The 12,280-nt window shown below is 38.2% G+C and overlaps 1 protein-coding gene across 1 annotated transcript; it reads left to right on the top strand.

Moving 5' to 3' along the window:
• Positions 1-54: 54 nt before the first annotated feature.
• Positions 55-11,005, top strand: LOC121237779 (truncated transcription factor CAULIFLOWER A-like). Its single transcript, XM_041134658.1, has 8 exons — positions 55-432; positions 9,037-9,115; positions 9,275-9,339; positions 9,442-9,541; positions 9,643-9,684; positions 10,293-10,334; positions 10,455-10,573; positions 10,862-11,005. The coding sequence occupies exons 1-8, from the start codon at positions 248-250 to the stop codon at positions 10,971-10,973; spliced, it is 744 nt and encodes a 247-aa protein (XP_040990592.1). The 5' UTR covers positions 55-247; the 3' UTR covers positions 10,974-11,005.
• Positions 11,006-12,280: the final 1,275 nt, after the last annotated feature.

Below are 12,280 nucleotides of genomic sequence, written 5' to 3' on the forward strand. Positions count from 1 at the left end.
CCGATCAAAACCAGCTTTTATTTGTCCTAGTGGTTTTCAACTTTTCTGTAAATACACACGCAGTCACGCAACCATTTTCTTCCATACACACACTGTATAAACCCAGACAGGTTTCAGACCAGGAGGTTTGGCTACATCAGATACCGGCCAGAGAAAAAGAGGGAGAGAGAGAGAGAGAGAGAGCGAAACAAAAACCTATCTATCGGCCTTTATTACTGGGTTGAATTGTGAAGAAAGATCGTGAATTATGGGGAGGCGAAGGGTTCAGTTGAAGAGGATCGAGAACAAGATCAACAGGCAAGTCACTTTCTCAAAGAGAAGGTCTGGCTTGCTGAAGAAAGCCCACGAGATCTCTGTGCTTTGTGATGCTGAGGTGGCTTTGATTGTTTTCTCTACCAAAGGGAAGGTCTTTGAGTATTCTACTGATTCTTGGTAAGAGATATTTCTTTAGTTGCGGTTTTTCTTTTTGGTTTGATGTTGCTATCTCTTCTGTCTTCTTCGAGGCCTTATTACCCAGTGGAATTTCTCTTTTTGTTGCTTCAGAAATATTGTTCAAGATTGGGTAAGCTGGTCCATGTTCTTTATATTTTCTGTGCTTTCTTTCTGTTTTGGTGTGGGTACAAGCGCTGAGAGTTGTAGTGTATTGTGTAAAATTGTTTCGTCGTTATTGGTGAATATACTTTTTGGTGATTCAACATAGTGTTCTTCCAGGCCGGAGACACAATTTAAGAGAGAGCAAAGAAACTAACGCTGGCCGATTTGATTGAGTTCAACGCAATACTCCACTTTAACGTGCTTCTCGCTCCACATGTTTTCTTACCTGTAATATGGAAAAGGCCTGTTATCATCGTTCAAAATCATAAACGAATGATGCTAAGTAGTACCTTGAAGTAACAGAAAGAACCTTATAGTAGAACTAATAAATAAAGGTTATCAGTGTGTAGAAAGAGACAAAATTTAGCAGCAGAATTGAAGAGGAAGAATTTATGTTAAGTTTGTCGAGTTTTCATGCTTTTCTTCTCTCTTCAAAATTTAACTGATGAAAAGCTCTTTTTCCAAAGCTTTCATTTTAGGTTTTATGTTTTCATTAGTGTAGTCCAGCTTCCTTGGGAAAAGTATTGAAATAAATTCATTCGCTATTATCTTCTTATTGATCCAGTACTCCTATTGTTCCGGGTTTCCTGATTTTAAAGGTCGACCCGACACTTTATATTTTATGGTGATAAGTGGATCAGTTAATTCTCACAATGCTTTTATTTATGTATTTTTTTTTTATTTAGTTAAACTTAAAGTTGAGTATCAAAATTCTAATCACTTAAGAGATCCCGGCAACCGAGTCCACCACAAAACATGATATGCCGCGTATCTCAATGCTTGACTTATAAGTACTATTCAATTATAAGCTGATTCTATCAAAATCAATAACTGTAATGCCCTAATGGAAGACTTGAATCACATAACTTATATTCTAAAAGGACTAGTCAATAATACAATTGGATACCCATTTGAACATTATAAAGAGTAAGAACTTCTCATTCCTAAACAATGTGAGATCTCATACACCACCTACAATTATCCTTATCATATGAGATATTACAATCTACCCCCTTAAATTCCCGACGTCCTCATCGGGCCTGTCCGTTGTAGGTGGCACGGCTCAAGTCTCACATTTCTGGTTGCTCTGATGCCATTTGTAACACCCTAATGGAAGACTCAAACCACATAACCTATATTCCATAAAGACTATTCAATGATACATTGGAGCTCCATTAGAACCTTAGAAAGAGCAAGAACTGCTGATCATTCCCAAGCAATGTAAGATCTTATAGATCACCTACCGTTATCCTTATCATATGGGATATCACAAGCTGAATCCTTGATAAGGCCCGTTCGAGTGAATTCATTCTTGTTCACGTCGTCATGGTAATTTTCTTCTTAATCTCATTAGGGCATATAATTTCTATTCTTTTGAAGGGTAATATACTCGCAATTGTAGAATTTTGTTATGAGGCCATGGAGAAGGAGATGACATACAGGAGGATTAGGGTACACGACTTCGAAGACAGTTGAGAGACAAGGGAGGAAGTGAAGTGAAGTGAAGTTAAGAGGAGTTGAGTTCATATGAAAGTCAAGTGAAGAGAAATACCTGTTACCAAAATGCACAACAACAGACCAGATTGAAGCTCACTATTTCATCCATGCTGCACGCACCATTTCATTATGTCCAAGGAGCACCGTTTCCTGGGTTATTAAAACTCATTGTTTGCCTTTAGTTCAGTATTTGAGTTTCTTATTTGTATTCCTTTTTAAGTGTTCTAGAACGTTGCATTTCATATCCAGCTTTATTCTGTTAGAGTTAGGACAGGTGTCCATATGTTATTGCTTTTGGTTAGTTGCTCATGCGTGGGTATTAGAATCAGTCCTTGCACAAGAAAACACTATCTAACATTTTATCCTGAAGAATATTGAATTCAGCTTTTCGGAGGTTAAGGGGCCCTCGAAGAACCCTATATCCATTACATTTTCCATTCCAGTTTTGGAAACCTTTTCACAAACATATCATCTGCATGCATTTATCCATCATTTATCAACCCAGAATTACAAATTTCCAATCCGTTTACAACATATACATCTCAGGGATATTACAAGTGGTATCTAGAGCCAAACGTCCTAATGGCTGAAAATATCTACACCAAGCAGCAACAACAAGATATGCTACTTCAGCATGATCAAGCTATTCATAATATGAACGAATAGATGCACCAAATTTCTGAGATGCTAAGAACAGTTTTAGCAAATCAGGCCTAGCACATCAATTGTGACCATCAAGAGAGACAAGAGGCACACCATGATGTAGAAACTGACGGGGAGCAACGTCGGCAAGTGCCCAGGGGAGTCAAGTTAGATTTTCTTCATTTTCGTGGAGAGGACCCGGCAAGGTGGGTTTTCAAGATGAACCACTACTTTACATTTTATGAAACACCTACTGCTCAAAAGCTTTTAATGGCTTCATACCTCATGGAGGGGGAGGCTCTCACGTGGTATCAAGATGCAATTGATACAGGACAGTTTACGGATTGGCAAACCTTCACTGAAGCACTTCAACTACGCTTTGGTCTGACAACATATGACGATCTGATGGAGTCTCTCACCAGGCTGAAACAAACTTCGACAGTGCCTGTGTATAAGCCTCAGTTTGAGTCTCTTTATACACAGTTTGAGTCTCTCTCAAACCGACTTAAAGGGCTCTCCGACACCCATAAGTTGAGTTGCTTCCTTAGCGGCCTCAAAGATGAAATCCGTCTTCCTCTTCGTTTGCTCAAACAAGCGAACCTCAACATAGCATTTAGCCTCGGAAAAATACAAGAAGAATTTTGGGTTAGTACAAGAAGAAATGTTAAACCATGGGGAGACCGAAATACGTATTAGAACACACCTGGAAATTAGTGGTCAGCCCCTAACACAAGTATAACTCAACCCCCAAAGTCACCTAACCCCATGAGGAGGGTGTTACCGAGCCATATGGATGATAAAAGGAAGCGTGGATTATGTTTTCATTGTGAAGAAAAATGGCATTTGGGTCATGTGTGTAAATCTCCAAAGATTTACTTTCTACAAGCTGCTAACCAGAACAATGAGGACAAGGGTGAAAAAGTGTTCTATGACTCCACGGATATGACTGAAACAGCACCACTAATGTAACACCCCTTCCCGTAGGCTAGGAGTGTCACGTACTTTTCATAAAAATAAAATTCGGCAAGAGATCTCAAATTTCATAAATAAAATCAGCAATTTATTTTGTAGAAAAAGTCTAATAAAAGTCTTCCATAAACATTAAATAAAATAAACTGAACGAAACTCATGTCATAAAAACATGTTTTATTTTAGAAAGTCTGAACAAAAATAAATTAATGCTCCTTCTACTCCTGGCCTGCCTGCTCGTATTCATCATCATCACCTGGGTGGTTTAAAACATGAAAATAAACAAAAATGAGTCAAAGACTCAGCAAGAAATCTATCACATCGTAAACATACTAAATATAAGGTTTTCATAAAAACTTTCATGCTGAGAGTTTAAAAAAAAATCCTGACTATTCATGCTGATGCTTGTGCTATACATGACTGTTTAACTGAATTAACTGACTGATCTGACTGATAAATCTGACTGATCTGATTTATCTGACTGGCCAACACACTTAACCCTGTGTGCGAGGTTGTGCACCGGCCCCACATCCCGCGGCCACAAGGGGAGCCGCTGATAGTGTTCTGGCATACTATGGTGGACCACGACTGAGTTCGTGGCTTGCACATCCACCCTGAAACTGAACTGCATTGGTACCATGCATCTGAATGGCCATCTTATTAAATGATCTTATCTTATCTTTCACTTGAACTTAAGATGGCTTACGTGTTTTATACACATGAGATGCATGACATGATACATACATAATTATAATTTCTAAATCTGAACATGATGCGGAATGACATGATCGTATGCTATGCTGGATGACATGTTTGCATATGACATGAGTGATTCATAAATAATGGCTGTCAATGAACTGGCTTGAATAATACTAATATATAAGTTAAACTGTGATGATTCTAATTTATGATCAAATTACTTACCTCGTTCCGTGTCTTCTTGAATAATACTTCGTAACTTGAGACCTATACAAAAATAATAACTATCACTAAATTGGTTTGGAAACACGTATTAATATCTTCCTTAATTAAATCTACAATCTAAAAGATAGTGTAAAACAATTCAATAAATCCTGGTATCTAAATTACTTAAAATACTTATTTATAATTTTGATGAATACTCAAACTATTTCAAAATAATTCATAAAACTTAAATTTTTAGATTAAGTTTCAGTTCTTAACATAATTATTAAATCTTATAAGAAACCTAATAAATTCTATTAAATATTCTTAACATCATAATTTTATTAAATTCTTAACATAATAAGTTTATTAAATTATACTAAATAGACAAAGGAATATTAACAAAATATTTGCAAACATCCTTATAAAATAACCTTTGACTACTATATTTATTTAAGAAAAACTGACTTTTAAAAAAATGTAAAGCACAATTAAATTAATAAACTGCTAATAAAATAAAATTAAATACAAATTAAAATACAAGTTCATTTAAATAATTAGAATAATTTCTGTAGAAACATAAAACTTGGCCCATAACATAATAATACTGTATTACATGAGCCCAACAAAAATGAGCTCAACACTCGTGCAAGGCCTAGGGCCCAAGGCCCATCAAAAGAACCCACGGGTTCAACAAGACCCGAAACGCATGGCTTAACACAAGGAAAATAGAGAGTTCGAGAGAGAGAGAGGTTCTGCGAAACGAGAGCTCACCGAGAGGGGGCTGAGTGCGACGGCGGCTTCGGGTGGTTGGGAGAGACCGGCGACGCGACTGGGAGTTCCTATGGTGGTGCGGCACCGAGTGAGGGAGAGAGAAAAAGAGTTTAGAGAGAGAAACTATGCTAACCAAGAACTATCAAAACCAAAACAAAGGCTAGCGGCGGTCGATGTCTTACCGGAAGGGAGTGGGTGCGCTGGGGCTGAGCTAGTCGGCAGTTTCTGGTTCCACAGGTGGTGCTCCGACGTCCTATGGTGGTTGACGGTAGTTGGGAAGAAACCTAAGGCTTAAACGGCAGTGTTTTGGTACTCTGGGTATTTCAGAAGCAGATGATTTGGAGTGGCTCACGAGTTACTCCTCTCGTACGAGGTAAGTGATATTTATAAGTGTAGAAGATAGAGAAATAAAAGAAAATCTTAGAGGAGTAGAGATGTGCATGTGACTGAGAGTGTAGACATGCGGAGTGGAAATCGTTACTCACTAACAGAGTTGGTTTCCACTAGAATTTAAATTTACTAAGCTAGGGATAAGGCTGAAAATAAGGTTAGGATTTCAAATCGACAGAAAGTGGGATGAAACCTACGGGTTGGAGGTTTAAAGTGTTTAACTAAGAGACTAAAACCAAAGATAAGGTTCGGTGGAGATAGAGAAAATAAACTTTAAATTTCAAACCAAACCTAGTGAACGTAAATCTGATGTAATATAGAAAATCATTATTAAAAACAAACTCTAGCAAATTTTAAATAACATCATAAAAGTAATTGTATAAAAATATAAAGTTAATATAAATTCTGATAAAACTATAATCATAATAATAATAATAGAAAAAAAAACTTTTACTAGGAAATTTACTGATATACCCTAAATCCAAGACTAGTATGTTACAACTAACTACACTCGATGGCCCAACAATTACACTGGATGCATTAACAGGTACTCGTTGCCCTAAAACTATGAGATTACATGGCCATATTGGTACTGCATCTATGCTCATTTTAGTGGATACAAGAAGTACTCACAACTTCCTGGACCCATCTATTGTTACAAAATCTAACCTGCTAGTTAATAGTGAGCTAAAGTTAAAAGTGCAAGTGGCTAATGGTGAAGTGGTAGAAACCTTGGGATCTTGTGATGAAGTAGCTACTCGAATTCAGGGGGCTTTTTTTAAACTCTCTTATTTTGTATTACCCTTAGCCGGGTGTGATGGAGTCTTTGGAATTCAGTGGCTCGACTCCCTTGGTTCCATAAATTGGAATTTTTCTGCCCTACAAATGCAGTTTCAATGGGAGGGTAAAACAATTATGTTTAAAGGCCTTCAACTACAACAAACTTCATTCTCTAATTGTCACAAAATGTTTCTAAACTCGTGTTACAAGGGGAAGGGTTTAATTCTACAGTTCCAAGCCACACCTATATTGTTGAACAATGAGGTGAATCATCCGGGAATCAAACAAGTGTTATCAGATTTTGCCCAGGTTTTTTATGAACCTATAGGGTTGCCACCCATGAGGTCTCATGACCATCGTATTGTCCTCAAGGAGGGTACTAGTCCCATTTCTACATGGCCTTATCGATACCCTTTCTACCAGAAGTCAGAAATAGAGAAAATAGTGGTTGAATTACTTAAGCAAGGGGTCATTAGACCAAGCTCTAGTCCCTTTTCTTCACCTGTTTTATTGGTCTGCAAAGCTGATGAGAGTTGGCGTTTATGTGTCGAGTATCGAGCACTAAACCAGGAAACAGTTAAGGATAAGTTTCCCATTCCGGTGATTGATGAACTCCTAGATGAACTACATGGGGCAGCAGTGTTCTTAAAGCTGGATCTTCAATCCGGCTATCATCAAATCAGGATTGTACCCGAGGATATCCCTAAAACAGCCTTCCGAACACATGAGGGGCATTATGAGTTCTTGGTAATGCCCTTTGGGCTTACCAATGCGGCCTCCACTTTTCAGGGGCTTATGAACACAATTTTTAGGCCGTATTTAAGGAGATTTGTCTTAGTATTTGTTGATGATATCATGGTGTACAACCACACCATGGATGAGCACATTGGGCATCTTAAAGTGGTCCTACAAACCTTATCTACCCATTGCTTATTCGCTAAATTATCCAAGTGTCAATTTGGAGTAGTCGAGGTGGAGTATTTGGGTCACATAGTTTCTGGTGAGGGTGTTAAAGCTGACCCAAAGAAGGTACAAGCAATGGTGAAATGGCCAACTCTAGCAAATACTAAAGCTTTGAGAGGCTTCCTAGGCTTGACGGGGTATTATCAGAAATTTATACGGAGTTATGGCCTTATTGCAGCCCCACTCACCGCTCTTTTGCGAAAGAACTCCTTTCATTGGGATGATAAGGCTAATGTGGCATTTCTGAAATGTAAGGCAGCAGTCTCAACTCCACCCGTAGTACGGTTGCCTAACTTTTCCCAAAAATTTATTATTGAGTGCGATGCAAGTGGATGTGGGGTGGGGGCCGTTTTAATGTAAGAGGGCCAGCCTATTGCCTATTTAAACAAGGCATTGAAGGGGAAAGCTTTGACCCTCTCTACCTATGAAAAAGAACTCTTAGCTCTAGTCACTGCAGTTCACAAGTGGAGACCCTATTTATTGGGTCAGACCTTCATTGTAAAAACTGATCAGCAGTCACTTAAGTATCTCTTGGAACAAAAGGTGGGCATGGTGAAACAACAAAAATGGATCACAAAATTAGTGGGCTATGATTTTACAATTCAGTATAAGCAAGGGAGAGAAAACAAAGTGGTTGATGCTCTCTCTCGAAGGCATGAACCAGATCTGATTATGGGGGGATTTCTAGGTATGCTTACATTTCCCACTCCTATGTGGATAGATGAAGTTAAAGCTACCTATGCAACCTCTCCCGAGTTGAATAAGATTATATAGCAGCTAACTACAGGTCAGCAGGGGCCTACAAGTTAGGGTACATGGCTTCGAAGACAGTTGAGAGACAAGAGAGGAAGTGAAGCGAAGTGAAGTTAAGAGGAGTTGAGTTCATATGAAAGTCGAGTGAAGACAGATACCTGTTACCAAAGCGCACAGCAGCAGACCAGATTGAAGCTCACCGTTTCATCCACACTGCACGCACCGTTTCATTATGTCCAAGGCACACCGCTTTGTGGGTTATTAAAACTCACCATTTGCCTTTAGTTCATATTTGAATTTCTTATTTGTATTCCTTTTTAAGTGTTCTAGAATGTTGTATTTCATTTCCAGCTTTATTCTATTAGAGTCAGGACAAGTGTCCATATGTTATTGCTTTTGGTTAGTTGCTCCTGTGTGGGTATTAGAATCAGTCCTTGCACAAGAAAACACTATCTGACATTTTATCCTGAAGAATATTGAATCAAGCTTTTGGGAGGTTAAGGGGCCCTCGAAGAACCCTATATCCATTACGTTTTCCATTCCAGTTTCGAAAACCTTTTCACAAACAGATCACCTGCATGCATTTATCCATCATTTATCAACCTAGAATTACAAATTTCCAATCCGTTTACAACATACATTACAGGGATATTACAAATTTAAAGTTCAAGTTAATTCTCTATGCGCGCTCAAAGGTTCGATTCAGATTCAGTGTACGTACGTACGTGCGAAGCTAGTACTAATTTATTTTTATGTTTTCTTTGTAAGCAGCATGGAAAGGATTCTTGAAAGGTATGAGAGATATTCATATGCAGAGAGGCAACTTATTGCACATGATCTCGAACAAAATGTATGCCTCCATTAATCCATTAAATAAGATCTACTTATCACCTTTCGATCTTATTAATAGAAGACAAATTAAATTGCGCCGTCAATTTGGCATTGACTTATTAAAGTTGACGAAAATTAGCATTTTTGTTTATTGATGCCATTAATTAGTCTTTTATAGGGAAGCTGGACTCTGGAGCATGCGAAGCTCAAGGCTAGGATGGAGATTTTACAAAGAAATCAAAAGTAAAAATTACTCATGTAGCATATGCTTACATACATATAATAGTCGATATGATATTACAATAATGCAAGAAACAATGATTAATTTCTTCTTGATATCTACAGGCATTTAATGGGAGAAGATCTCGACTCCTTGAGTCTTAAAGAGCTTCAAAATTTGGAGCAACAGCTTGATTCTGCTCTCAAACACATAAGGTCGAGAAAGGTAAAATCAGAGCATTAGTATATATACTACAGACTGGTACCGGATGCAGTTTGATCCATTAATTATTTGGTAATAAAACAAGAAATCATTCTCACTTGCAGAATCAAGTTATGCACGAATCCATTTCGGCGCTTCAGAAAAAGGTACGTAAGCCTCTACCTCTCCCATATATAATATGTATAAGTGGAGAATCCATCTATCATTGACAGTAGTACTAATTTCAAATCTTAATGCCATTTATGGAAAATGCTAATTTTAGATTCTATTCTAACCAGCATATCATAAACACGCATGGTTTATCCAAAGACCTAATGGCTGTTAAGTGATGCCTAGCTTGCTGATGTTGTTTAATAAAGAATGGAATTTCTCATATAAAAATTACGCTAAAGAGCAACAATGACATTTTATGTTGTTTAACTCCAAGGGGTTGGTCCAAGTGGTGAAAGCCTTGGTCTTGGGGTATCACTCCCTTCAAAATCCAAGGTTCAACACCTCATGGGTGTAAACAATCATTCGGGGTCACACTCCTGATGAAAAGCCAGCGATTTAACCAATTTCGTGTAGGAAAATTTCTGAGGATGCAGTGCATGGGACCGATGTTTACTTTGTAAAGGTAGGTCTAAAGGGCCTTGCCTTGGAGAGGTTCCCTAATATATATATACATATATAAAAAAAAAAAAAAAAAAAAAAGAAAAAGAAGAAAAAAAAAATGTTGTTTAACGGATGGGCCTCTAACAGCTTTCCATGGCAGGATAAGGCATTGAAGGAGCAAAACAACGTGCTTGCCAAGAAGGTAGTTTTTTCATTTAAACAATGCGAAACTCGTTCCATTTGAAGAAATTAGCTCCATTACCTTCAATTTATATGTAAAGAAATGTGAGAATTGACATGATGCGTTTTGGGCCAACTTCAGGTGAAGGAGAAAGAAAAGGAATTACTTGCCGAACAGGCACAATGGGATCAGCAGAATCAATCACTTCACACATCCTCTATCCTTCCACAACCGTTGCTGCCCTTGGACAATATTGGGACGTTAGTCTCTCTCTCTCTCTGCCCTCTTGATCCTACTTTGTTATGTCTAGCGAAAGAGAGCTTTGTGGCGATCATGATGCCCAAAGTATATATACCCACTCTTCAGCTAATTCACATATCCCAGCATTATTGAAATTAAAGGAAAAAAAAAAAACTTTAATCGATTTTAACAACCAGCAGGTTCTTAATTTGTAAATGCTTGTCACATTTATATTCAAGCAAGTAAAAAGTTTTTATCAGTAGCTGCTCAAGTGCATTACTAATTTATGTCGAATATATTCAATGCAGTTGGTCCTACCAAGCAATTAGAGGCAGCCAAAGAGAAGATGAGGCAAGTCCATCTCGACATCGAGCCAATACAGTACTCCTGCCCCCTTGGATGCTTCGCCATCTTGATTAATAGCCTAACACGTATACATCAAACTTTTTGCTCTTATGTCACACTCCCGTACATGAACAGTGGTGGAGTGAAGTTATTGTGGGCATTGGTTGTTCCTGTTGGTTGTATTGGCCTATGGCCATTTCTTTTATTTTCAAGATGGTCATGAGTCGGGCCATGGCCCATTTAATGTTAGCCTTGATTGAGTTGTCTTTGTTTTTAGAGTCTTGTTAAGTTGGCCTAGGGCCCGCAAGTTAGTAGAAGGGAGTATTTGAAGTGGTTTAGGACATAATTGTAAGCATCGAGAATCTGAATACAATTGTTTCTATTTTGCTCTCAACTTCTCTTCTATTGGAGGCTAGGTCAACCTCGAATCTGACCATTTTCTTTACATTTTCTCTCTTATTTTCTAATTAACCAAACACTACCAATCAGGTTTGTTACAAGTAGTATCCAGAGCCAACTTTTCTTGGCATTGGCTCTATCAGTCTATGAGAATGGAAAACATCATCTCATCCTTACTAAATATTAAAGAGTTGATGGAAAACAATCTTCAATGCTTTGATGTTGTTCAACATCTGAAGGATTTGCGAGAGAGTCACAACAAAATGCACCAAGTATTTCAACAGTCCCTTAACGATTTTGCTGGCAACATTCAAGAAAGCAACCAATTCGAAGATCAAATCTGTGACACACAAGAGGAAGATGCAGTTGCTGTAGAAAAAAACGAGGCAGTCAATCCCGCTCATAGTCCTCTTTCTCATATTTCCAAAAATCATGTTAATCATCAGAAATTGATTTTTTCATTCTCAGAACTCTCTCTCCAGCTATCGTTTCCTTCCTTTCCTTTACAAATTTATTTTCCCTTTCCCTCATTTCTGTCGGTCGTTCCTAGCAAAAAACACTCACTGACCGTAAAAGGGAAACACCTAGCCATCCGATGGGAGTTTGATCTCGGTGGAATCGATTTTCGGTTTTTCGATTCCTCACCCTCACCACAAAATAATAGCTGTACCATATTCCAACCAGTAGATCCCTCTCCTTCTCGATTCTTTATCTCTAGAATTTCCTCTCTCGATCCGAGCCTATGGATCAACCAAGCCTTTCCATGGAGTAATTTCCCCTATTCGGGATGGATACACACAGAACCAGAATGCTCGAGTTAGGGTTCTTGCTGCTACTAATCGTCCATCTGAACTTGATGAGGCTATACCCCGACGTCTACCTCAAGCATTTGAAAGGGGGATCCCTGATCGTAGGGAGAGAGCTAAAAATCTGGGAGACGAAATTGTAACAAATCTGTTGTCCAAGCATCCTGAAGCTGGTGA

The sequence above is a fragment of the Juglans microcarpa x Juglans regia genome, chromosome 6S (assembly GCF_004785595.1).
Source record: "Juglans microcarpa x Juglans regia isolate MS1-56 chromosome 6S, Jm3101_v1.0, whole genome shotgun sequence".
Taxonomy (NCBI): Eukaryota; Viridiplantae; Streptophyta; class Magnoliopsida; order Fagales; family Juglandaceae; genus Juglans; species Juglans microcarpa x Juglans regia.

What these genes read in the sequence shown, in the direction of transcription:
- LOC121237779 (XM_041134658.1), top strand. Translation starts at nt 248, where the DNA reads ATGGGGAGGCGAAGGGTTCAGTTGAAGAGGATCGAGAACAAGATCAAC. An exon ending in TTTCGGCGCTTCAGAAAAAG is followed by an intron (nt 9,685 to 10,292) that starts GTACGTAAGCCT and finishes TTTCCATGGCAG; the next exon opens with GATAAGGCATTGAAGGAGCA. An exon ending in CCCTTGGACAATATTGGGAC is followed by an intron (nt 10,574 to 10,861) that starts GTTAGTCTCTCT and finishes TATTCAATGCAG; the next exon opens with TTGGTCCTACCAAGCAATTA.